Consider the following 25,359-nt stretch of genomic DNA (forward strand, 5'->3'; position numbering starts at 1 on the left):
AATGCAGGAAAAATACAAACTTGGAGTAAGTGAATGTCTTTCTTTCTTTAATCATGTGTTTGTTCAGGTAATCATTGGATGAAAAAGTTGTTTGAAAAATCCAAAAATGCATCTCAGAGCATCTTGAATTCCAAGAGCTTGGCCCCCAGACCCACATGACTTAATACAGTAATTTCTACTAAAATGCATTACAGAGCATCTTAAAATCCAATGGCTTCTGGGGGCCTAGCCATGCCCCAGACCCCTGGCTTAATGCAGATGTTTCCTTCACAGTTATCAGAGTGCAGTAATGCTTAGATGTTGTCTGAATGAATAACTCTTGGGAAAACTAGAGTAAGACAAACTGTGACAGGAAGGAAGAAAAAAATATCTGATTATATTCCTGGGGAAGTTTGGAAGCTAGGGGGTAAAAAAAACTGATTTAAGATATTGATCTTTGAGGAGGGGAAGTACCCCTGCCCTGGAAGAAAGCAGTGGTAGCTGTAAAGCCAAAAGAGGGTAAGGGTCCATCAGATCCAGCTTCATACAGGCCCATTACAATACTAAACCATGATTATAAAGCGTTCATGTCTATAATAGCTAAACGAATGGCAAAAGTAATGCCAAAACTGATAGATACGGATCAGTGTGGTTTTGTGGAGGGGAGGCCAACATTTGACAACATTAACAGAACATTGATGATCCAGAGGGAAGCAGAATCTAAGGAAATACCATTGCTGGTGTGTCTTGATGCAGAGAAAATGTTTGACAGAGTAGGCTGGGACTTTATGAGCAGGGCAATGGACGTATTTGCTTTTCCTGAAAAATGGTAAGTTTGATTAGGAGAATATATGAGGGGTAAGAGGCGAAAATTAAAGTGGGTGGAGTCCTCTCTGCTAAATTCTGCTTGAGCAGAGGAACCAGGCAGGGGTGTCCTCTTTCCACTTTATTATTTGCATTATATTTATAACCATTGGAAAAGAAAATAAGGGACTCAGAAATTGAAGGATATAGTTGGTATAGTAGTGTAAAAAGCTGTTTTTATTTGCAGATGATGTTATTTTGTACCTGACAAAACCAGAAAAAGACATTACAGCATTGTGGGGCGTTTTGAGACAGTTTCAGATCTTTTCATGATGCAAAATTAATGAAGCTAAAACGGTAAATTATGTACCCACATATGAATTGGTTCAGAAATATCCATTTTTATGAGGACATGATAAAATGAAGTATTTAGGAGTATGGAATAAAAATGATTCTAGTGTGGCAGCTAAGGATATATGGGAAGAGACTAAACAAAAGATAATACAAAAACTAAGAAAGCAGAAGCTTTGTTATATGGACAGTCAAATACAAGCAGTTAAAATGTTTTTAGTCCCTTTAGTCTTATACACAGGTCATGCATATTTTTATCAACCAGATGAGATGTTATGGGTAGCAGTTAATGAAGAGCTGAAGGACTTCATCTGGGAGGGGAAGATGGCAAGAATCATGTGGGATAAGCTGATTCTTCCAGTACACCAGGGCAGTTTAGGTTTACTCAGTTTGAAGGGGGTATTTCAGAGCTACACAGTTAAGACTTCTATACATAGCACAAGTAGAAAACTATAATTCAAAGTGGAAAGGGATGATGATGAAACACGGGGGAAGCTCAAGAAATAAGGAGAGACTGAGATTTTGGATGCAGGCCTTTAAGGAGAATAAAATCATACAGAATATTATATCCATAAAGTAGCAGAAAGTATTCTAAGAACTAAACTACCACGGAAATGGAGAAAGGAGATTCTGCCAATAGAGATGGCTGCAATTAGGGATACAGGCAAGTAGGCAAGATGGGGCCACAATTTATTTGAGAAAACTGGCAAAGGAACCAAGGTATTGGGACCAAATAATTAGGAGGGAAAGATGATAGAATGGGAAGATGCCAAGAATTTACTTGGACTGCAGGCTAGGGATTGCCTTCCTTATCAGGGATTGATATCAGAGTATAGGCAAAAAGAAAGACATGGGGGGGGGTCCTAAATGAAAGACCAGCACTGGTAGAGTTTTTAATAGAATCTAGAACAGAAGCTGCCATTAAAAAAGGAATAATTAGTACAGCATATAAAATATTGCACAGTAACTATAAGACTCAATCAGAGGAGGTTAGAAAGGACTGGGAAGTGAGATTGGATAAGCAATTCACAAAGAAGCAAAGGGAGGATATATGTATGTCTCCCAAATATGCAACAAAATCTGTAATATTTAGGATTTTTGCTTGGAAGTGTTTATATATTTTTATACCCCAAGTGGACTCCAGATATTTTTTCCTCGGGTAGACAGTAAATGCTGGAGGTGAGAAGGGGAAGAAAGAGGTGGTTTGGAATATGTTTTCTGGGGGTGTGATGGGTTGGTGGACTTTGGTGGTTCCCTGCAAGATGCACTGTTGGAGATGTTGGGTGGGTGGCTTGGTCTGACGAGGGAGATGATTTTTTTGAGCTATTGTACAGAATAGGAATTGCCTCAACATGGTAAGGCCTTGCTGTTTCTATTAGTGATGGTTGCCAAGGAAGCAGTTACTAGAAGGTGGAAGTCAAAATCTAAACCAGCTATACTGGACCCAGCTATACTGGAAGTAGTGACTGTAGTAACAGAGATAAAACAACTGGAATTGGGATCTTTAGAAAAGGGTAGGAGCAAACTACATAGGAAAAAAAACTGGAATTGTGGAAACAATACTTACAATGGAGGAATGAGGTTTAGAAGGTGGCATGGCTTAAATGAGCTATGTAATGTTTTCGTGAGAAAGATTGGGTAGATGATAAGTAATGTATAATGTTTGCAACTGGGAGTGTGTGAGTAGTTTGTGATGTGAAATGCTTGCGACTAGGCGGATTGCATTGTTGTGGTTTGTTTTCATTTATATAAATGTATGATTGCCTGTATACTAAATAATGGTTTAATGAAGATGTTTCTTGTTAAAAAAAAAAGCAGGACTTGAATAATTTATGTAATATTGCTTAGGTTATATGATATAAGCTAGTGCAGAGTCCTACAGCAGGTAATGCATTGAATACATACATAGGGGGTCCTTGTGATTGCTCTCTGTGAGTGAGTTTATATGATATAAACAGTAATGTAATATATGTGAAGTATAATGTTTAGGTTCATAGATTAGTACTAAGCTAACTGCCCCTGCGAGACATTTTAAGCCTAGCCAATTATCCCTTGTGAGATTCAAACCCTGCATCTTGTGTTTGTAAGGCAAACACCGTAACCATTAGGCCACCCTTATTTTAATATAGTTTGATTACTTTTATTTGAATGTAAATGTACCTATGTCACAAGTGATAATTCAATATAGGTGTTTGTAAAAAAAAAATAAATTTATCTGTATAGTCCGAGTAGGCCGGGATGTGTTGGGTAGTAGGGCAGGTGTGCCATGGAGCCTTTTCGCCTAGGGCGCCAGGTTACCTATGACTGGCCCTTTTCACCACTATCCCATATTGCCATAACAAAGCTAGCACTAGACTATCTTTTATTGACTGCATTTACCTCCTTTCCCAACAAAGTCTTTTCTTGAGGCACGTTATCAAAATCACTTAGGGACAGCCTCCCTAGGTTTGCTATCAGAAAGAACAACATACATAAATGATACATCTATAATCAAGTAAGAAACCTCAAATCCTTCCAAAATGAGTAATTTATCAACAATTTAAATTCAGGTAACTGGAACCTCCTAAAAAATGTCTGACTTTTGAAATGTCACCAACATGTAAAAAATAAAACACCGAAAATGCAGGAGAAGAGAGAATATTGAATATTGCACATCTCCTTTAAACTTCTTTTTGCACAGGGGGGAAAGCCCCCCGCACCCTCCAAATTAAATATACTAACTCTGAGATCACCATACCTCAGTGAATGTTCTGAGAAATGTTGACTTAATGTGTGTGTAGATAAATATGTATATGTGTATATATATATATATATATATATATATATATATATATATATATATATTTATATATATGGATGCCTATTACAAGAACGAAAGTTCAGTACTTCGAACTTGTAATAGGAAGCCTCACTTCTGCGAAAGTTCACTTTAACGAAAGTGAACTTTTGCATAAGTGCACTTCACCGAAAACACAGCAGGACAGTGTAGGACATAAAAAACAAGCTATGTCCTTCACTATGGTGCGATAGTCACGGACCTTAGGGTTAGGGTAAGGGGATAATTAGTAAAGCTATCCCCTTACCCATGCCCTAACCCTAAGGTTCGTGACTATCGCATCATAGTGGAGGACATCGCTATGTCCTTCACTGCGCTGAAGTCATCACGGACCTTAGGGTTAGGGAACGGGTCATGGTAAGGGGATAGCCCTACAGGCTATCCCCTTACTATGACCCATGCCCTAACCCTAAGGTCCGTGAGTACTGCACGGAAGTTCAGTACAACACCCATTCGTTGTACTGAACTTCACGTAAGTGCACTTTTGATTAAGTGCACTTTCGCTGCAGTGAGCATTCCATGCACTATTTCGAATTAGTGAAAATTTGATCTAGTGTATGGAACCCATATATATATATATATATATATATATATATATATATATATATATATATATATATATATATATATATATATATATATATATATATTTACAGATATATGTTTTACTTTAGAAGTCTCGTAGTGCCAGTGATTGAATGGCATGATTTTGAAAGGAACTTTTCAAAAGGGCACAGTGCCGAACCATACTACAATGAATACACAATACCGAACGTGCAATGTAATTCGGTAGTCTGAGTTCGGTATTGATTGGAGATTGTGGTACAATGAGGAACAGGGAATTTACCCAGGTTCTCACTGTAGTGCAATCTCTGAGTTGGTATAATCTGCAGGGGGTTTGCATTTCGGGTCGACATTTACCTTTGTTTGATAAATGCATTTTCCACATTTCAGTAGTAAACCTATTAAAAAAAAATAAATATATATATATATATATATGTATATATTAGGCAGTGCAGTGGTGCCAGCGGTTAACATTGTTGCCTCACAGCAAGAGGTTTTCTGGTTCAATTCTCAGCTGGGGTGCCTTCTGTGTGGAGTCTGCATGTCCTCCCTGTGTCTGTGTGGGTTCCCCCAGATACTCCGGTTTCCTCCCACATTCTAAAGACATGCATCTGGGGCATTTCTCCCCAGGCCTCCACTGAAAATAGGTTGTGCACTAGTCAGACTTTCCCAGTCAACAAAGGTTAAATAAATAAATAAAAATTATATATATATATATATATATAAAGCTGGTTCTACATTTCAAAACATTACCACTAAAAAAAAAAAAAAAACTTCCCCTGGATAATGCTTTATCTGAACTCAATAAAATATTTCTAGCTATGCTAAACAAAGGAGTTCCTCTAAGAGCAAAAGAGTTAAAGCCAACCCAACACCTTATGTAACCAAAGAAGTAAAGCAAACCATGAATCAAAGAAACAAGAACTGGAAGAAAAATGTCACAAGATAAAAGACAAGCTTACCTACAACACATCAGGCAGCTCAGAAGTAACATAAAAGATGTGGTTAAATTGGTTAAAAGAAAATACTGTACAAGTTCTCAGAAAATGAATTACAGCAACCCAAAGTCCTTCTGGTCAACAATAAATCACCTCCTAAAAACAGTCCATATCTCACAACTAGCCCCATCCATTTACACCCAATTATGCAATATAGCAACCCCATTCGACACAACCTTTCTAATCAACCACAACACTTCCATCTCCTTCCTTACAAGCAGGCAGTAAAAATAAACTAACGTTCACACCTGTTTCTCCATCATACATCTTGCAAAGTTAAAGCCAAGCAGTCAGTCCCAGACAGCTGAATATAGCAAAATTACAGCTGCTGGTGTGCTAGCTTATCTAATTTGCTTTTTAATAATTAGATCTATCACTGAATGGTGTGGGAGAAAATCCTACAGCTTACCAGTATGCAAATGATGCACCTCCACAGACCTATCAAACTACAGATGGCCTCTAGCTGTTCTGTCCCTTCTGTCCAAAATTGTTGAGAAATGCATCCAATCTCAGCTACTTAATTATGCCACCAATAATGACCTGCTATCACGATCTCTCCTTAATTTTTGCCCCACCACAGTAGCACAAATTGTTTGCCTTAGCACCACTGAGCACATCACTCTTGATGACAATGTTACCTATCTGATAGATGTCAGACACCCTATATATTTTGGGGTTCCTCAAGCGTCCAACCTTGGTCCTTTACTTTTCATTATTTTCATAAATGACCACCTTCTAGAAAATAAAAATGCCTCCATTCCATTATGCTTATGTTTTCACCCTGATCTGTTCTGCCCAAAACCTTATCAGAGGGCACGCGCACACACACAGTCTCTCTCTTTCTCTCACAAACACTGTCACACTAACACTCGCCCACACTCACACTCACGCATACTCATTCACAAACACCCACTCACATTCACAGACACACACACACACACACACACACACACACACACACACACACACACACACACACACACTCTTTCTCTCTCTGTCTTGGCCCACACACTTACAGATGATTTTGCTAATCACCAATTCCAAGATGCTTCTACCTCCATAGAAGGATGGCATACAGGGTCTTATGTACTTTTATGCACTAAAAAAACCTCATCAGATAGTAAAAACATTGAATTTCTTACTCCCAACAAACTTCTAGACATAATCATAGATGATAACATGAAAGTGACCATCACATAAAACAGGTAGTTGATAAAAAAAAATCTAACTAGCAAAAATAAATAAATAAATAATTGCCCCTTTATAGGATCAGACCATATCCAACTCATGCTGCAAGAAACCAGATTGTCTTAACCTATCTACTTCTAGGACTCCTTTGTGCCACAGCTATTCTTACAAACCTACAGTCCACATAAATAGGTCAGCTAGAGCAACACTATGTTAAAGTTGTAAAATCTGCAGGTGATATACCTGAAATGTCATACCTTTGCCTGGCCATATAACCGAGCAACCACACCCAACCAGAAAACTGTCCCTCTCTAAATGGCAGTAGCATGTACTACTCACATCAGTAGGAGTACCCTATACTAACGAACATCACCTTCTGTCTGTGTGCTTTTGCACTGTCCCAGGTTAAACTCCACTATACATACTTCTCAACTGTCCAGATTTCAGAAGCATGTCCCGATTTTTGCCTCATATTTTTGGCCTGTTCCTCAAGATGTTTACTGGTGAATTACTGAGGATTGACTGCACTAAGTATTGTTATACATTTGGGGTTCAGATTTCATGGCTTTCAGAAAATGCACACTAATACAAATCCTGTTATTCTAGCAACTTTCTATGTATATAAGAGCATTAGTTACAATATATCCCTATTTTGGGCCCATGTCTCCCCATTATTTTAGGCCTTGCCTAGATTTCTTGCACCAAGAGGTTGAGAGGTATGCCACTATAATCCCACTTATTTTCATATAAACTCTGTCATACTTCCTCCACTTTCCTGTGGACTGTCACTACTTTTCTCTTCTTCCCTTTCTCAGTGTAATATTCTGTAACTGTAAATTATTTCATCCAGACACAAATGCATTGCTGCCATTATGTTCTTCCTTACTGTGTAATACCGAATACGTTCTTAACATAGCTTGTTTTCAGGGATCACAATAAGCTAAATTTTGCAGATACTTATCCACTACTGCTAATCTATACTGAAACATGAAGCAACTTTGTATTTTATTTAAATTTCCTACATTGATTGTATTGTACCACTTTCTATAAATTTGAGAAGAGTGACAATTCTGTATACTGTATGTAATGTAGCACATTTGTTTGTGTGCATTGTATTTCCTTTTGTTTCTATTAGAATCTCCCAAGGCCTCCACTGAAAAGAGGATTTTGCTACCTATTCAGACTTTTCCAGTAATCAAATGTAAATAAATATGTATGTATGTAAAAGATGCTAGTTTATCAGACAGTGCCCATACACGCATATATATATATATATATACTCACACACACACACACACACACACACACACACAGTCTGTCTCTATCACTTTTGGTCCACACACTTATAAACAATTGACAGTTCAAAAATTGCATGCCTTTGGGATGTGGGAAGAAACCAGAGCACCCCATAAAAATACACGTAGACACAGGGAGGATGTGAAGACTCTGCACATAAGGTACAGTAATCGAGAATGAAACTAAACCTAATACTATGAAACAGCAACTTTAATTGCTTCAACGCTGTGCTGCCTACAATCACATTAAACTCTTATTGTTAACAGATATTTTCTTGTCATGTTAATCCACACGTTCCTGTCACGGCGATAGTATAAAACATGTTTTTTTTTTTTTTGTTAGAAGGATATTAAGAGTATTTTTGTCAAGAGCGGAAAGCAGACTAATACAGCTTTATAAAACTTTTATATTTAACCTGGTTTGGAGTATAGTAATACATTCTAAATATATGGCAACACGCACCTTAATTTAATTGAAGTTGAACAAAAATGCTTTACTAACAGCATCCCATCAGTACATCATCTGGTGCATACTGGGAGATGTAGGAAGTTGAACCTCTACTTTCTGCATTATAGATAATTTAGGGGCAAAGTAATTTTAGCATATATAATATTTCACAATGATATATTTTAAGTCACTTTTAATATTTTTCCATCTAACAATATAAGGAGTTATAGCTATAAATTATTTTTTTATAAATTCAAAGAAGACAGTATTAAGAAGTACATTTTTTGACTCAAACTATTCCAAGGAAATAGAATCAAATACCAAAAGAGATAAGATTAGTTTTGAATGTACTCTGTTTTAAACAAAAATTCGATTCTTGGACTGGTGACAGTGTCTATCATGATGAGTTTACTGAGGCAGTGTTTTTAGATGGTCTTTGAGCCTAAAACACTGGTACACAAACCTATGAAAAACTTATGAAATATTGTTGGGATTAATAGCACAATATGATCCACTCGTATTAGCGTTTGTAGCTATGTTTCAGGTTTGGTATTATCATTGTGTGTATTTCAGTCTTTTTTCTGTGTGATTAGGAATTTTACTTTGTTTAAACTGGACCAGTACATTTACAGACAACAAACATGCAAGTAAATTAAATTTAAAAAAAGGAAATACAATAGATGTCACTTCAAGGCAATTGTGCATTGAGTGTTATGCAGAAAGCATGCTTATTGCAGCTAATTGATATAAAATAAGATTTGTATTAACTGTAAATCTACTTTACAGATATAAGAGTGATGCCTTTGTTATCTTTTTACTAGTATGTCTTTAGAGCCAATAAACTGACAAATTCACAGTCCAAGACAACTCATGAAGTCTTGGTCTTTGCAATGACAGCAATCTTCAAGCAGTCTGCAGATTTTAATGTGATCAACAAACTTCTAAAGGTATGACTTTTTTGTATTTAACTTATTGTATTACTGATATTTTTTTTATATTTGTCTCTACAGGATTACTGTTTAGCAGTTTTGTACTTGGCATTTTAAGTATTAATCTGAACTGGATGCCTCCAGACAGATATGCCATTTGTGAACATTTTTTTTTTTGTGGTAGTGTGACAATAATTGACTGACAAGTACCGAGTGTATTGGCATTAGTTTCCTATCAACTTCAAAACATTGACCTTCAGGTTTATTTTAGTTGCTGTAAAATAAAACATTGAAAAAATGCACATGAAATCAGAGAAATGAATACCCATAAAATAATGCAAGTAAAAACAAGAAAATAGAATCATGCCAAACAGTTAATAATTCTAAGTTAAATCCAGATAGGATAAAAACGTCAAAGAATTTACTCACACCATGAAAGGCAAGCTCAAACGGATAAAATTTAAGGGGCCTGTGGGACCAGACCTAGGTAAGTCACTCGTGAAGTCACTGAGTCAGTAGGTTCTACAGAGAAATGGAGCTAAAGGCATAGAAAGGAATACTAGATGTTTCTGAGTGCACCTGGGAAACCCCCAGCAGTCCATGAGAAGTTGAGGACAAGATCTGGAAGATAAAATATGGTACCATAAGCTCCTTCAAGTAACAGAAGCCCAAACCATGTATGAATGAATACATTAACATCAAACATAGAAACATTACATGAAACTGAAGAGGAGACGTGTAGGTTACCCAGGAAAGGTGTAATGTGTTGGTGTCTGGAAGTACCAGTCAGTAGTCTGGCTGTGCAGTTTTACACCAGGTGCAGTGATCAATCTCAGTGTCAAGCAGTCCCATATAGATTGTGCTGCAGGAGCAGACAAAGGCAGGAATGGCTACCGAGAGATCAGTTTGAGGCAGTAGATGTTTGATCTCGGAAATGTTGCTTAGGTTGATACCAACCGATGTTTGGCCTGAAAGTGTGAGCTGACAAGCTAGATTCCTCAAAATGTAAATGCAATGCCTGCTTTTTACAATCTACTTTTGACTTCAGGAGGTGCAGTTAAGCTGTCATTGTAAGTTAAAGACCATTAGGAAGAACTTAAAACATCTACTACTACAGCCAAAGTAGATAGGTTTCTTAAAACTATCGGTGGAAGGGTTAACTATCCCAAAACAAAAGGTTGTGAGATAAGTAAGTTAACCACTAAACAAAATACTGTGAGCACCAAGCCAAAGTGCAGTAATTAATTATTTTATTCAGTGCTTTCATCTCCCAAAATCAGAGACATCATCAGAATAAAATAATATTTTATTTTATCCAGCAAGACGGAGGGATTCCAAAACGGCCAGTTTCAATAAAAAACTTTTATTGTCAACATCACAAGTGCTTTCACAGACTAATCTGCTTCTTCAGGTGGCATACAATTCCTGATGTCAGCTCTTTTTTTTTGTTGGTTATAGGGAGAGTACACAAGACATTAAGAGGAGGTGACATCAGGAACAGTACTGAGCAGCTTGAGTCTAAGTGAATCATTAGACAGAGAGGTGATAGTGGGTATGGACTCAATGGTGAGGTCCCTATAAAACCTAAGCTGAAATCTAGGAACCTAAAACGTTGAATGTTTTTTGCTTTTGTATTATTTTATATATATATATATATATATATATATATATATATATATATATATATATATATGGGTCTACTGCTCTACATCGAAAATACACTTCTTTGAAATAAAGCAGTAGACCCTACACTTCAGCGAAAGTCCACTTAAACAAAAGTGCACTTTTGCTGAAGTCTAGTTCCCCGGGCTACCCAACCCCCCCCCACTAAAACTTGTTTTTGCAGGGGGGCAAGCCCCCCTGCACCCCCCCATGTGGAAGCTATGCCCCCTATACCCCCTACTTAAATATACCAACTCCGAGATCGCACTACAGTGGGGAAAAGGGAATATTCCCATTCCACACTGTAGTGTGACTGCCAAAGTTAATGTTCAAAGTTTCACTACTTCGAACAAGTGGACTCGGTGAAGTGGGGTTCAAAGTAGTGAAACTTTGAACATATTGACGGATCCCATATATATATATATATATATATATATATATATATATATATATATATATATATATATATATATATATACATATATATATATATATATATATATATATATATATATATATATATATATATATATATATATATATATATATATATATATATATATATTTGTTACATGCATTTTTATGAATGTATTATGTTTTCTGTACTTAGGTGCTATGCATATGCTTTTATAAGACAGTTTAAGTACTTTGAGTGCCTTGATGTCACATGATTAATCAAGGAAGGTAGTACATGGTCTTTAAACTGAGTTTTTTAGTTTGATAGACATTACCTGAAGAAGCAGTTTAGTTTGTGAAAGCACTTGTGGTGTCGACAATAAAAGTTTTTTATTGAAATTGGCCATTTTGGAGTCCCTCTGTCTTGCTGGATTAATTTTTTGGTTTTCTTTACTGGGACTTCTTTACCAGAAAGGGTTGGTGTTTGTGTTTGTTCTGAATATTTTACTTTAAATCTTTGCAATGAATTGGTTTGCTCAGCCATGGGACTGATTGATTAATTATATATTGCCAGTTACACCTGCTTGGTTTATTTATTTATTTATTTATATTTGTTGACTGGGAGTGTCTGACTGGACGTAGGTCCATTTTCAGCAGAGGCCCGGGGAGAAAAGCTCCACAGTTAAAATAAACAGACAGTAGTTACATTGGGTTACATAGTGATTAACAATTTACATAGCAATTACTTACAATATATTTACAGATGAAGAACATAGTACATCAGTAGACAACTAGAGTCTTTATCTGTGAAGTACATAACAGACATTAACAAATGGTACAATAAGAAGTTCCTGCTGTATAAGTACTAGGCTTATGAGCATCTGAGCTTGCTATAATCAAGGTAGTTAGTGGAGTGGAAAGAAAGGTAGTGGTTGGATGGGGTCGGTGATATTAGAGTGGGAGTTGCAAGGGCATAGCCAGCATGTTTTTCGGTGCGCTTTTAGTAAAGTTTTGTAGTGGGTGCATGATGGTATGGAGGTAATTGTGGGTGGAAGGGAGTTCCATAATTTGGCTATGGTGCAAGAGAATAGTGCTTCACCAGCAGAGTTATTGGCTTTAGTGATCTGCAAGTGATTTTTGTTGCTGGATCTTAGTGGTCTGGTGGTGCGATAGCTTTGGAGTAGATTCTGGAGGGATGGGACATTTAGTGGATGGTTTACTAGTTTGTGGGTGAGTGAGAGTTGATACCATTGAAGGAGGTGAGGGAGTTCAAGCCAGCCCAGTTCAGCAAGTGAGAGACAGTGGTGACTAGGTAGGATGCCCCTGTGGTGAATTTGGCAATTTTGTTGTAGCAGGTCTCTAGCTTGTTTAGATCGCATTGCCTTAGGCTGGTATATATTGGAGAGGCATAAAGTAGGGTGCAGATAAGGTGGGAATTTGCTATTTAAGTTATTTAAGTTGTTTGGAGATGTATCATTTTATTCTGATGACGTCACTAATTTTGGGAGACAAAAGCTCAAGAGATAAGTCTGCAGAACTGGAGCTTCAGAAAGAAAAATAAACTTTAAGGGGATTTAAATTATGTGCATAACTGAGTGCTGCTATGGAAACTACTGAAGAAGGGTCAGTCTCAGAGTAGGAAAAACACTCATCACTTCCGTGTTTAAGCTGTGTGAATCCCAGCAATTGGGATGGCTTGACTCAGCCACCCAGCATCTCCTCTTTGTACACTTAGTGAAGCTGAGACAACAGTCATGCTACAAATAATGCTTTTAACAGCAGCCACTGGTTCGTTGCTCTAACAGGGAAGGTTTTTGCACTAAAGATGGAAGAAAGATGGGGCTAAATGAGGTGTAGGGCCAGGTTATTATGCTATTTAAAATTACATTTGGTGCTTTGCCTTTTTATTATTAGATCTGTAGATGTTACTGTATCAGCAAAACCCACATTTACTCTTGCTCTCTACCAAACTAGGTATAATTTGTTATGATCAAAGAAAGTAGAGAGCTTCTTCTGTTGCCTAGTTACTTAGTATATTATATTGCTATCTCTGGGGCTGAAAATTACTAGCACAACCCTTAGCATTTCACTGTGATAAATTCAGACTGCACCTGATTCTGTGAAGAATTGGGATAGCTCTCAGTAGTTACAATTTGTTTCTTTGGAGAGATACTTTACTTTAGAGAAAATGCTAAGGAGCCATATTATTGTGTGGTGTGGCTTACAGTAGGGTTGAAGATTGTAACAAATCGTTACTATGTGTTACTTAGTATAGTGATGAAAGGGAACTTAGCTTTTAAGTTCACACTTTGGTTCCCCTGTTTGAATACCAAACAACTGGTAATGAATACCAAGTAATGCACAGTGTGTGCCATGTGTTTTATCTAAATCTGCTGTTTCTCAGTGTTTGTGTGAAAAACGATATTGCGGTACTGTCTTTTTGAAAATATGCACATTCGAAAAGATCAGCATGCAAGTTCTTGGGGAGTTTGGTTAAGAACAATCTGTAGTGCGATCTTGGAGTTGGTATATTTAAACAGCGGGGGTGGGGGGCTTGCTCCCCCCCTGCTTAAACTGTTCATGTAGGTTTTTTTTCTTTGGTTTATTATTTTTTATTACATTTATTACATTTTCGAACTTGTAAAAGTTTGATCATGTGGTTTTGACCATATGACGTTCAACTTTTAAAACTTTGATTATGTAATATAGACGTAAACTACTTTTGGTGTCTTACAGTAATTGATCCATCTGTGGAGAGCACCTCAAGTAGATCTGTTTCCTTTCAAAAAAGACAGTTAAAGAAATTCTGCACCAGGACTCCTTGCAAACAGGCCGGGAAGACAGATGCTTTCTCATTCCCATGGATGAGAGCACTCCTCTTTGCTTTTCTACCCTTTCAACTGATATCTTGTACTCTTTTAAAGATTCAGAAGTACTCTATAATTTGGTCCAAGCAGCAGTGGTTATCCCTTTTAAAAATGTCCCAGGACAATTACCTCAGGCTTCCTCACAGACAAGATTTACTCACACAAGGCAGGGGTTGTTTGATGCACCACAATCTGAAAACCCTTCAGCTGACTGACTGGATGATAGACCTTTGATACACTTTAGGCACCGTTTTTTCAACGACAGCAGCAAGTATTAATGGAGGCTAAAATCTACTACTAAAAAGTCATAAATGTGCAAGTGTAAAAGATTTTCTAGTTGATACCACACTAAGAACCAGGACTCTCTTATAAATAGGATGCCCTTGGTTTTAGAATAGTTGTATGAATTATTAACCTCTGAACTTTCTTACTCCCACCTAGGTGGGTTTTACTTACCATGGTGTGAGTTTTGTTTCCATTTGGCCAAGTGTTTCCTTACCCTAGTAAAAATCCAATGTTCAAGTTTCTGCGGTTTTGTGATTTTTGTCTCGGGATTTTAAACAACCATTTTCTGAGCATCTAGATTTAGAAGTAGACTCATGTGTATACAATATATAAATATAAATATATACATATGTATATATATATATATATATATATATATATATATATACACACACACACACACACACACACACACACACACACACACACACACACACACACAATCAATTGCATCTTAGACCACTGAAACACTTCTCTAAATGGTGAACACAGTACAGCTGTGTAAGTAGACTTACAAAAACAGTAGTGTTCTATTAGATCAGTGTTGTAATAGCAGACCCAACTACCCCTCCATTCCCCTTGTTTGAGGTGTATTGCCAGGGTGTGGATGTATACACTCCTTTATATATTTTTAGTTATCTATCTATTTTTATCTATCCATCTGTTTTATTTTCCTTTCCTACCATTTACCTATCAGGGTGTCATCCTCCCTTCTTGAGGCAAGAAAGCTCTGAAGGTTGTGACACTCTAACCACTGCTTTTATTTGCTCTCCTCAAGGCTCACAGCAGTTAGAGCATGTGGAAGGTGCCTGGAAGCTGTGAAAGATAGCTACTGGTCATAACCTTGACAAGGTATAACTTGTACAGGTTACACTATGGCAGAAATGCTGTAGCAGATCATCTACAATTATTATTAAGTTTACTCACACAGCTGCTTTTCCACCATACCTAGCATCCTGAAAGAAGCCAAAATAATTACTGTCATGGGTCTAGAACCTCAAAGATTTTCTGCAAATAGACCTTGCAGTTTAGCTACTGTTCTGTGCTGTAGCTTCCTTTGTGCCGTGATCTAATAGTGGTATTCCCCTTAATATAATCAGCATTGCATTGCAAATAGCATATGTCACCTATTTACAACAGTGTTCAACATTTGTATCATAGAAAAAGCTTTTAACTCAAGCACACCTACCTGTGCAGTTTATTTTATTACTTGTTTTGAATGTGTAGATTAATTCTGTTTGCATAGTTCATACATGGACACCCATTTGAATTTACAGGGCATCACTGGCCATTTGTCCATCCCCACAATGAAAGCATGCTCCCTGCATGAAAATTGATTTTATTTTTTTCTTTAGACTGACAATCAGGCAGTGCTGCACATACAAGGACTGCTGTACACATTTCTGTGTCACACATAGACCTTTCAACTGCCCTCACTATGGCAGCAGTGTTCCTTGTGTGAGGATGTTACTGTACAGTTCACAGTACAGACAAATAAATGCAAAAATCTGTAAGCCTCCACTGCATCAGATGCATTACAAATAAACCAGGAGATGCAGTAAATATAACTAGTTTTGTCATCCACTGCTGCTTGTACACCACTGGTGAAGTGTGTGTGCCTTTTATGGGGGACCTTGTACAGGCACATGGTTTCCAAGTTTAGGTGTAGTCTTCTCCATTCAGCTTCAAGAGTTAACTGTGGAGGAAAAAATCCCCAAGGGTGAAAGGGTATGAGTTATTGTTTCGTAGAAAATAATTTTCCAGACTTGCTTACTAATGCAGTAACTGATATTTTCTTACATGTCTCATCTTACTTTATCATATTTGCTACAATCTTTCTAGAGCATTTTGATGTATTACTTTCAAAAGATTATTGCAATTTGCTTTGTGATGTTACGCATTTTCATTAAATATTTTATTAAAATGTTGGGTCATAGAGAACATAAGTATTTCTTTAAAATTACTGTGTCTACTCTGAACAGCCTGATTGCACATATCTGCACTTAATCTCTTTTTAATTTTTTCTAGTACTCCTGGTTTTTCTTTGAAGCTGTAATAAAGTCAATGGCTCAGAACTTGTTGGAGGATAACAGAGTTAAGGTAAGCTTTACTCCATAGGACAGCTGCACTGCTTTACTGATCAACACATGGAAAGAGAGACAATTATGTTAGTTCATTTCACAGAACAATCAAACTATATATGCCTCTGTGAAGGCTGCCAGCCCAGCTAGCTAGAATTTTATAAATAATCCTGTCATTTTCATATTAATATGATCCATAGGCTTCTCTTACAAATGTAAGTAAACTGTTTGTTATGTCCTGAGCTTCAAAAATGTAACCACAGTGCAACCTACTAGAAAAGAGCAAAACTCTAAGAAACCAAGTTGAATTGTTTACGATGGTGGTTATCTCAGCAATAAGACAGAATGTTTGCAGCTAGAAATTCCTTCTATTGTCTGGAAATAGAAATAATTACAGGTTTCCAAGGTAAAAGTGTTTTAACAGTTTTCTGACTTCCAGTTCTGGGCAAAACTTCTGAGCGGTAAGTATTTTTAACACAGAGGTGTTAAATCTTAAGTTCCTGTTAGCCTGGGAACTAAAGGCAGAGGCGACAAGAATTATGTAATCTGAGTAAACCCAGCAGAAATGTTTGATAGTAATTTAAGAACTATCTCAGAGAGTGAGTCTGTGCATTTTGTATTTTTTTTGGATCTGACAACATCCTCTCATCAGCACTTGTCTGGCTCTGTAGGTAAGACTTAGATTACAGTGATTTCTATTAGAGATAGATAGGAACTTAGTAAGATTAGTTTAGTTGTTTTCTGTAATTATGTGAGACTGTCCTGCAATGTTGTTTTTAAATATTTCCTGCGATTCTGAACTCTGTTTTTAGTGTGTTGAGTTATTGAGTATTGTCTTGTTCTTTTATTATTAAATATATTTAAACATTTTAATTGTGGCTGGTTTGTTTAGAGATATTTACGCTCTTAGTGTACTTGCATATGTATATCGTGACACTATATAGGCCACTGTTAAATAGCTTTAATCTTGGACACACTTACCATTTGCATAATAGTAACATTACACAGTAGAATTTGTCACCCTTTGGGAAGGGCAGCTAGTACTACCTTATAGTTTGAGCAGAAGGGAGCATAGCTAGTGAACCTGTGCCAACCTTCCCCAGGAGTGTCTGTGTGTTTGTATGTAAATCAAATCTCAAAGTGTGTGTGTGTGTGTGTGTGTGTGTGTGTGTGTGTGTGTGTGTGTGTGTGTGTGTGTGTGTGTGTGTGTGTCAGCTAATTGGGCAGGGACATGAAGCACTGGCTGGACAGAGAGGGTGCTGGTGGTTTTGGCTTGACCACTTGGCTGAGATCTTAACCCTATAGCTGTGCCAGTGGGGGGTCTTATTGGGGATCTGGATAAAGAGAGATAATTTTGTTTAGGTTAACCGCAGATGCATATAGTCAATGTAAAATAAAGGTGGTTTAATAACAATATCTAACTGGCAGTATATCTTTGCAGGGATTACAAATTTTGTCTTGCTTCAGTTTATACAACAAGGTAGTAGTTAATGTACAGCTAGAGATATTAAAGTGTCTGACTTCCACCAGTAAATGCTGCTTCCATACGTCATACTGTGTGATGTCATGTAGGGTAAGTTAAGGTCTAAGAATGTTGGATCTTTTCTGGAGGTGGCAGTTTATGTGCTGCTGCACAGAGGGATCTGCTAAATATTATCAGTCTAATTCCAGTGCATATTTTGGTCTCCTTGGCCTTTCTGACTATCCCTTTATCTGACCTAAGTGACCACACACTGGTGATAGATAACAGCTTAGCACTTATCTTGACTTGAATGTCTAGAACACAGGGCCTTGTTTCTGAAGATATGACTGTAAAGTTTGTACCTAACCTTTGTCCACTCTACTATCAAGTACAGTTATGAGCAACTTTGGGGTTGAATATAATGATAAATGTCAGACAATCACAGAAATCTAAAAACAGTTCACAATTCTAGTTCATATCAGGGAAATCATTGCTGCTAATTACTTAGTAATCGTCGGTGCCTGTGTGAGCTCTATCTCCCAACAAACCTTTAAAGTCAGCAGATAGTACTTTATCAAGAAAATGTTTTAAGTAGGTAGTTCATATGAATATTAAAATATAACTGCCTTCTAACAATGGGGAAACTGGTATCACCATCAACCATTTTTTCAAAGAATACTAAAAGGGCTAGCAAGATGACAGAAAATGCCTTAAAATGGTGCTTGATACTTAACACTTGTCCGAAGATGCTGAAAGATGTCTGCGGGCAAAACTCTTGAATGTTTTGCATGTTACTTATATTGTCAACTCATCATAATGGAATTTTTTGATTTCTTTGAACATTTAAATATTGTTGAACAGCATGTGTATTTGTGTATGTGCCTTGTTGAGGAGAACCGTTCATCAGCCTACATTGCCTGTAAATGGATTGCTGCTACATACTAGGCCTGTTTGGTTTGGTATTGCAGTCATCATACATCAGTAGTTGGTGTACTGATGTTCCTTTTGAAGCATGAATATTTCTTCAAGTTTTGGTCAACTTACAACATAACGGTGTTGCCTCTTGTAAAGAAGAAGCCTCTCTACCTACCACCTTGATGCTTCAATTCATTTTTTAGAAGGGTCTTTATCTGAAATGGGGGTCACCGTGGATTTGGTAGAATGATGTATATTTCTTTGTCAAACTGGCTAACTGTATTAATATAGCAATAACCCACGCCTGGGTGTGGGTAATGCTGGATTTACCCACGGTTGGCGTGGTTTGGTCCCGAGGGTGAAGCCCGAGGGACCAAACAAAGCCAACCGTGGGTAAATACAGCATTACCCACACCCAGAAGTGGGTTATTATATATATGACATTATTTAAGAAAAGAAACTATTACTTTTCTTAAATAATGGCATAGTATAATGCCTGTTTACTGCCCTTCCGTAGATGTCTGGCATCCGCGGCAGTTCTGATGTACTGCGCGCCTGCGCAGTACATCAGAGCTGTGGGCAAAATCAACAGAGAAAGCAAGATCTCCGTTCCTTTTTTTTATTGTTTTCGCTATGTTAAATGGGTTTAACATAGCGAGACAGTTTTAAAATAAGCAATGGAGATGTCCATTGCTTATTTTAAAACTGTCTCGCTATGTTAAACCCTTTTAACACAGCGAACAATAAAGCAACGGAGATCTTGTTTTCTCCGTTGCTTTTAAAACCTGTCTCGCTATGTTAAATGGGTTTAGCATGGCGAGACAGCTAAGAAATAAGCAACGGAGATCTCCGTTGCTTATTTTAAAGCTGTCTCGCTATGTTAAACCCATTTAACATAGCGAGACAGTGTTTTAAAAGTAGAGGTATACTAATGAAAAAAAGTCCGGGCGACCAGACCTTTTTCCATTAGTATAACTCGATTTACAATGTGCACGCTGGCCAATCAGCATGCACGTTTTGGGGGGGGTCATGGTATAATTTCTCTGTTGGTATTGTTAAACTTTGTGGATTACATCTAAGCATTTTTTTCATCTTGATTGTTTGGCAGTTTAACACCATGCCAGTCTGTTTTGATCTAACCACTTGATTTAATTAATGACATGAATACCATATATTAATCTTTTTTGCTCTTTCCTCAAGCAAAGTAGTGTTCATGACAGCTTCATAAAGCAGTCTTGATTTTACTGATAAGTTTTACTTAGGGTTATTTTGTAAAGTGTTCTTAGGTCTGCTGACTATTTGAGGGATAATAATTGGGTGTTAATACCAAGCAAAAACATCAATGCAGTTCTGTCAGCAGATTCTGACAGCAAAATCATAACTATAAAGTAATAGAGTACTTATTCTCATCCATACTGACAGGTAATAGCATCAAACAACTATCTTTAAAGACTACATGATGGAATACTATACAGTGAGCTAAATGCCAAGTCAGAGTCTGAATTTGAAAAGCACACACTAGACTGTTTTGCATTTCTTTCTTCAGATATAGGCATGTGTCTTGATCCCAAAAAAAGCATTAAAACACATCACATCTCTATGTAACTCAAAGGAAGTAAGCATACTAGGGGATAGCAAATAACATAAAGGAAGTCAGAAGCTGAGCTGCAGTAGTACAGAGAAAAGAAGCCTTAACTGCAACCCACATGACCAGTAGCGGACTAATATCTGTTCCCTCCAGTGCCCATGCTATTAGTCCAGTACTGGAATGAGTCTTAGTTTTTAGCTTGACCGTCCTTGATGGTGGGGTTGGGGGGCAGGAGATGGCTCTCACTCAATGCTTGGGTGACATGCAGAGGAATTACTAGCTGTAGCACCCAAAGACCTCTAGTCTGCAGAGTACACACTGCTAAGGGGCAGGACTGAAGAATATGTAGGAATGCAGACATACTCTGAGCATATGTGGTGGTGTAGAAGCTAATGCAAGTTGAGTTAGATTATTGGTAATGCCAGATCAGATACTGAATGGTACAAATTATATTGTAGCCCTTCAAAGCAGAATTCTTACAGAGGAGAATTACTCCTGAGTCAAGAAAGAAGCAAAGGTGCTGGTGTGATTGTATGTGCTTTTCCATCTTTAACTGACTGCTAAAGCATTTAGCTTACTAACATACCCAAACCATTTGATATCAGCATTAGTTATCTGAAATCCAAACCTTCTGAAAACATAGAAAGATACCTTAGGCCTCTATCACACAACTTCATAGTCAGATTCAGAAAACTGAAATGATGACATTGCTCATTACCGCTCCAGAAATCTGTCACAACGTTCAGCGAAGGAGTGAAGTGTAATGATTTGGCAGAGCAGCATGTAAATGCATCAGCAGAATGTTTCAGTTTCTGGAGCAGATGGACTAGTAGAGACAGAGGAAGAAACCTCTCAATGGTTTCACCATTACAGAAGATGAAGAAATGTTGTCACTAATACCTCCATAGAAGAGATAAGACTGATGTAGATGCCTCAGAACTTCAAAGATATGAATGCTGTGAGGTGCATCTCTCAACTGTCCCTACCATTGCAGAATGTCTCTGATTTTGTGTAATAGTTTTGGTATTTTCCTCATAAAATGTGTAGTTTCCTGGCAAATGATTGAGAATTTCAGTTGAAGACAGACGTGAGTTCGTTTATTTCAAAAAATGCATGGCAGTACAGAAAACAACTTTATAAATATAGAAGACCAGTATATACAACATATCCTTCCTCTTAGGTCTTTGTCACCCATTATTTTTGGTTTTGTCCGTGATTGTTGAACTGAGAGGATATGAGATACCAGAGCAGCATCATGAGAACATTTTCTTAAAGACACAAGGTTGGTCATCCTTCTTGTCTTGCAAAAGAGATGCTTACAGACTGTATGCAAGCTTTGTTTAGGTACCCTAGAGAGTGAAGTTCTTCTAAATGGAAAAAAAATGAGTTTCTTGGTATGGGCCATATAGTGAAGAGCATACTTTGAATGCCAAATAAATACAGTCTGAAACACCATTGTGCAAGTTCAAATTTCAGAACTGATCGAAGCTATCTGACCAGATGTTAACATTGATTTTTATGGTCAATCACCAGTACTGTCCATTTTCTAATTCAGATGAATGACAATTCCAGATAACCAATTTTAAAACCAATATTTTATACTTTGTCCAATATTGTGATATCAGTAATAGACAAAATATTCTTGATGTTTTCCATTCCAGTGTCCATAAAGTTAGATAATGGACCACCTTTCAGTGGTGCCCACTTAAAATAATTCTGTAATAGCTTACTAATTTTTCAAAGACTAATCGTATCTCTATAGCAACAAGTTAATCAGTATCAGCAGTGCAACAGAAGGCGCACACACCTTTGATGCAGAAGGCTGTGAGGTCTATTCTCACACCATGTAGAACAACTGCACATTGCAGTACAACAAAGCATGGGTGCTGCAGTGTGCCATCCTTTGGGTAAGATATTAAACTGAGGGCCCATCTGCTTTAGTTGGTGGTAGCTCAGGTGGATAAAAATGATCCCATGGCACCTGTCTAAAGAGTAGGTATCCTTTAACACAATATAAAAGAAAAACACTGTTACACATTTACAAAATGTACATGCATCCAAGCACATATGTACACATTTCTATTTTTTTAATATTTAACATTTTTTCTTATAACAACCTTATTGATATTCTTTCATAACTGTATCCCACTCCTTTTTCCATAACCATAATGTATTTTTTCACAACATATCTGCCAAATTCCATTTCCCGTTAACAAAATTTCATTCAGTCTTTCATTCCAAATAACCCATATTACATTAAATAAATTCTTTTTTACCCTTCCTCACATCTTCTTTCTTCTTGTTCTTAGAAATACCTGATCGAACGTTTAGGTTAGTGAATACTTAAATGTTGATCTGGTAATAGTGAAAACAAAAAAACACAAATGGCCAATTTAACGCAGGGAAGGAATTCCCTTGGCTGTTATGTGGATTTTGCCCCTTTTCCCACTGTAGAGCAATCTCGGAGTTGGTATATTTAGTTGGGGGGTGTGGTTTAAATTATTTTTTTTTTTTTTGCGGCTGAGGGAAGTCATTCCCTACATTAAATCAGCCATTCACTGTTTTAATTTTTTGATATTACCAGGTCACCGTTTAAGTGTTTGCTAAACTAAATGTTCGATTGGGTAATATAGACTCGAATAGCTGTACATAATCATATTCATATGTATATTTATGTCATCAATATTCTCAAAACGTTTTTCTTCACACAGCTTTTTTCCAGAGTTTCACCACACTTTTTCATGTCTCTTTCTCCCCACAAAACAAACAGATACTTGCAACTTTCCTTTTACATGGCATATTCCCCTTTACTGGTAACTTATTTATTACCAATCTCCATAAGAAATCCTGACACTCTACTGTTTTGGTTCATTGTTTTTCCTTACTTTAATGGCTTTACTCAATCACTTCTGCTGGTAAATTTTAGTATTGATTTACATAATAATATTGTTTTATCAGATTATTATACCACGTCTTTCTATTCTTCTTTATATCATCAGTTCTTATTTTCCATGTTAGTATATTTTCTTGATAATTTTTAATTTCTTCATTTACATATTCTTTTCTCTTTATCTTATTGCCATCACCTTCCAGAACTTTTTGTAACTATATTTAAGCGGTCTCGCTGTTAAGTTCTCGTTCTCTTCCTTTACCTACTTTAATACTCTATGCAAGTTTAACTAAGAAGAGTAAACAGCTTCACTCACAACACATCTCTTTTCACTGGGTTTAATATTTAACCTTCTATGAAAGAAAACTACTCACGATTTCCTTTTCATATTTTCTGGGATCATGTAAACATTTGATAAGTGTACTATTTTCCCATTAATGCAGAATTCACCCGTTAAACCTTCTTCCTGAATGCTAATCTACATATCCTACACAGAAGACATATTTATTTCATTGCTTTTATCAAGCCCTCCTGTTGCATCATAACTACATTACTTTTCCCATGTATTATCCCTAGCAAAGAACCTTCATTCATTGAAAAATACTCCCCCCAATTTTCACCACACCACTCACATCCTTGCTTTTATCCTTATCCAGTGTCATTCCCATTTCCTTTAAACATCCATTCAGACAAGCCAACACTTCCGCATCCATATTTTGTTCTTGGCAACTACAACTGTATCACCTGGGTATGTCAGAACTACTGGAAACACCACCTCCTTTTGTATCACATATCTAGCATCTTTCATTTTATAAACTACTTCACTCGCTATTGCATCCATTCCCAATGCAAACAGATATTGCACTCACAGGACATCCTTGTCTTATACCACACGTCATACGTATTTCGTTATTCAGTCCCCATTCGCTAACACTGTCATTCTATTATTTTGATAAGCTGTCATACACACTCTCCTTATTCTATACTGCTCCATAACTACTCACAAAGCATCATGTCCTACTGCACTGAATGCCTTGCTAATATCACCTACCATATGTTTCACATCATACATTTTAAGTATATCGTCCACAGTTTCTCTCACAACCAACACAATTATTGACATCCCTTCCCTTTTATACCATATATACTTTTTCCATAATATCTCTCAGCCTTTATTCCATTCTCCTCTGCATTATTCTCATAAACGTTCTTTAATTTGTTTTATTTAGTGTGTTGAGTCACAATTTTTTATTTCGTTCTTCTCATTTTTCTTCCCTATACATTTTAATATCCCACTAAGTACCAGTTTATAAACAAACCCTTCATTCAACCATTCATTCATTGCATTTAAATGTTCTCTCAGCTAGTCCATTAATTTCCTGTACATTACATACCATAATGCATCTGAGCCCTGCACTGAATCCACATTTACATTCATAAGTACTTCATCCAGTTCTCTAATAGTAAGTTCTTTTTGATTTTTTACTGGCCTCGCTCTTGATTTTATTTTTTACTTTCCATTCTCTCTAATTTTCCTTCTTTGCGCTCTTACAAATCATTTCCACATGCTGTACTACAGTACTCATATAATTTGCTGTTGTGTTCCTTTTACGTGTCATTTCCCTCATTACACTAATATCCTTAAATATTTTACCCAGATATATAGATGCCTCCTCCCTTCTGTTTTGTAAATAATATCTCTGCCTTATTTTGTCTCAATTTATTTTACATATTTCTTTTTTCATGTCATAATGCTCTTATATTATGCTCTGTATTTTCTAAAAAAATTATATTCATTTTCCTGTACTTCACTTCATTTTC

At 36.8% G+C, this 25,359-nt stretch overlaps 1 protein-coding gene across 1 annotated transcript in view; it reads left to right on the forward strand.

The window, feature by feature from the left end:
• DOCK11 (dedicator of cytokinesis 11) overlaps positions 1-25,359 on the forward strand; it is a 1,858,863-nt gene that overhangs the window by 734,330 nt on the left and 1,099,174 nt on the right. The window contains exons 26-27 of the mRNA XM_044057487.1: positions 9,285-9,410; positions 16,631-16,702. Coding sequence (XP_043913422.1) covers positions 9,285-9,410; positions 16,631-16,702 — 198 coding nt within the window. The remainder of the gene's footprint in view (positions 1-9,284; positions 9,411-16,630; positions 16,703-25,359) is intronic.

This window comes from Protopterus annectens, chromosome 15.part0 (assembly GCF_019279795.1).
Source record: "Protopterus annectens isolate FY-2018-M chromosome 15.part0, PAN1.0, whole genome shotgun sequence".
Taxonomy (NCBI): Eukaryota; Metazoa; Chordata; order Ceratodontiformes; family Protopteridae; genus Protopterus; species Protopterus annectens.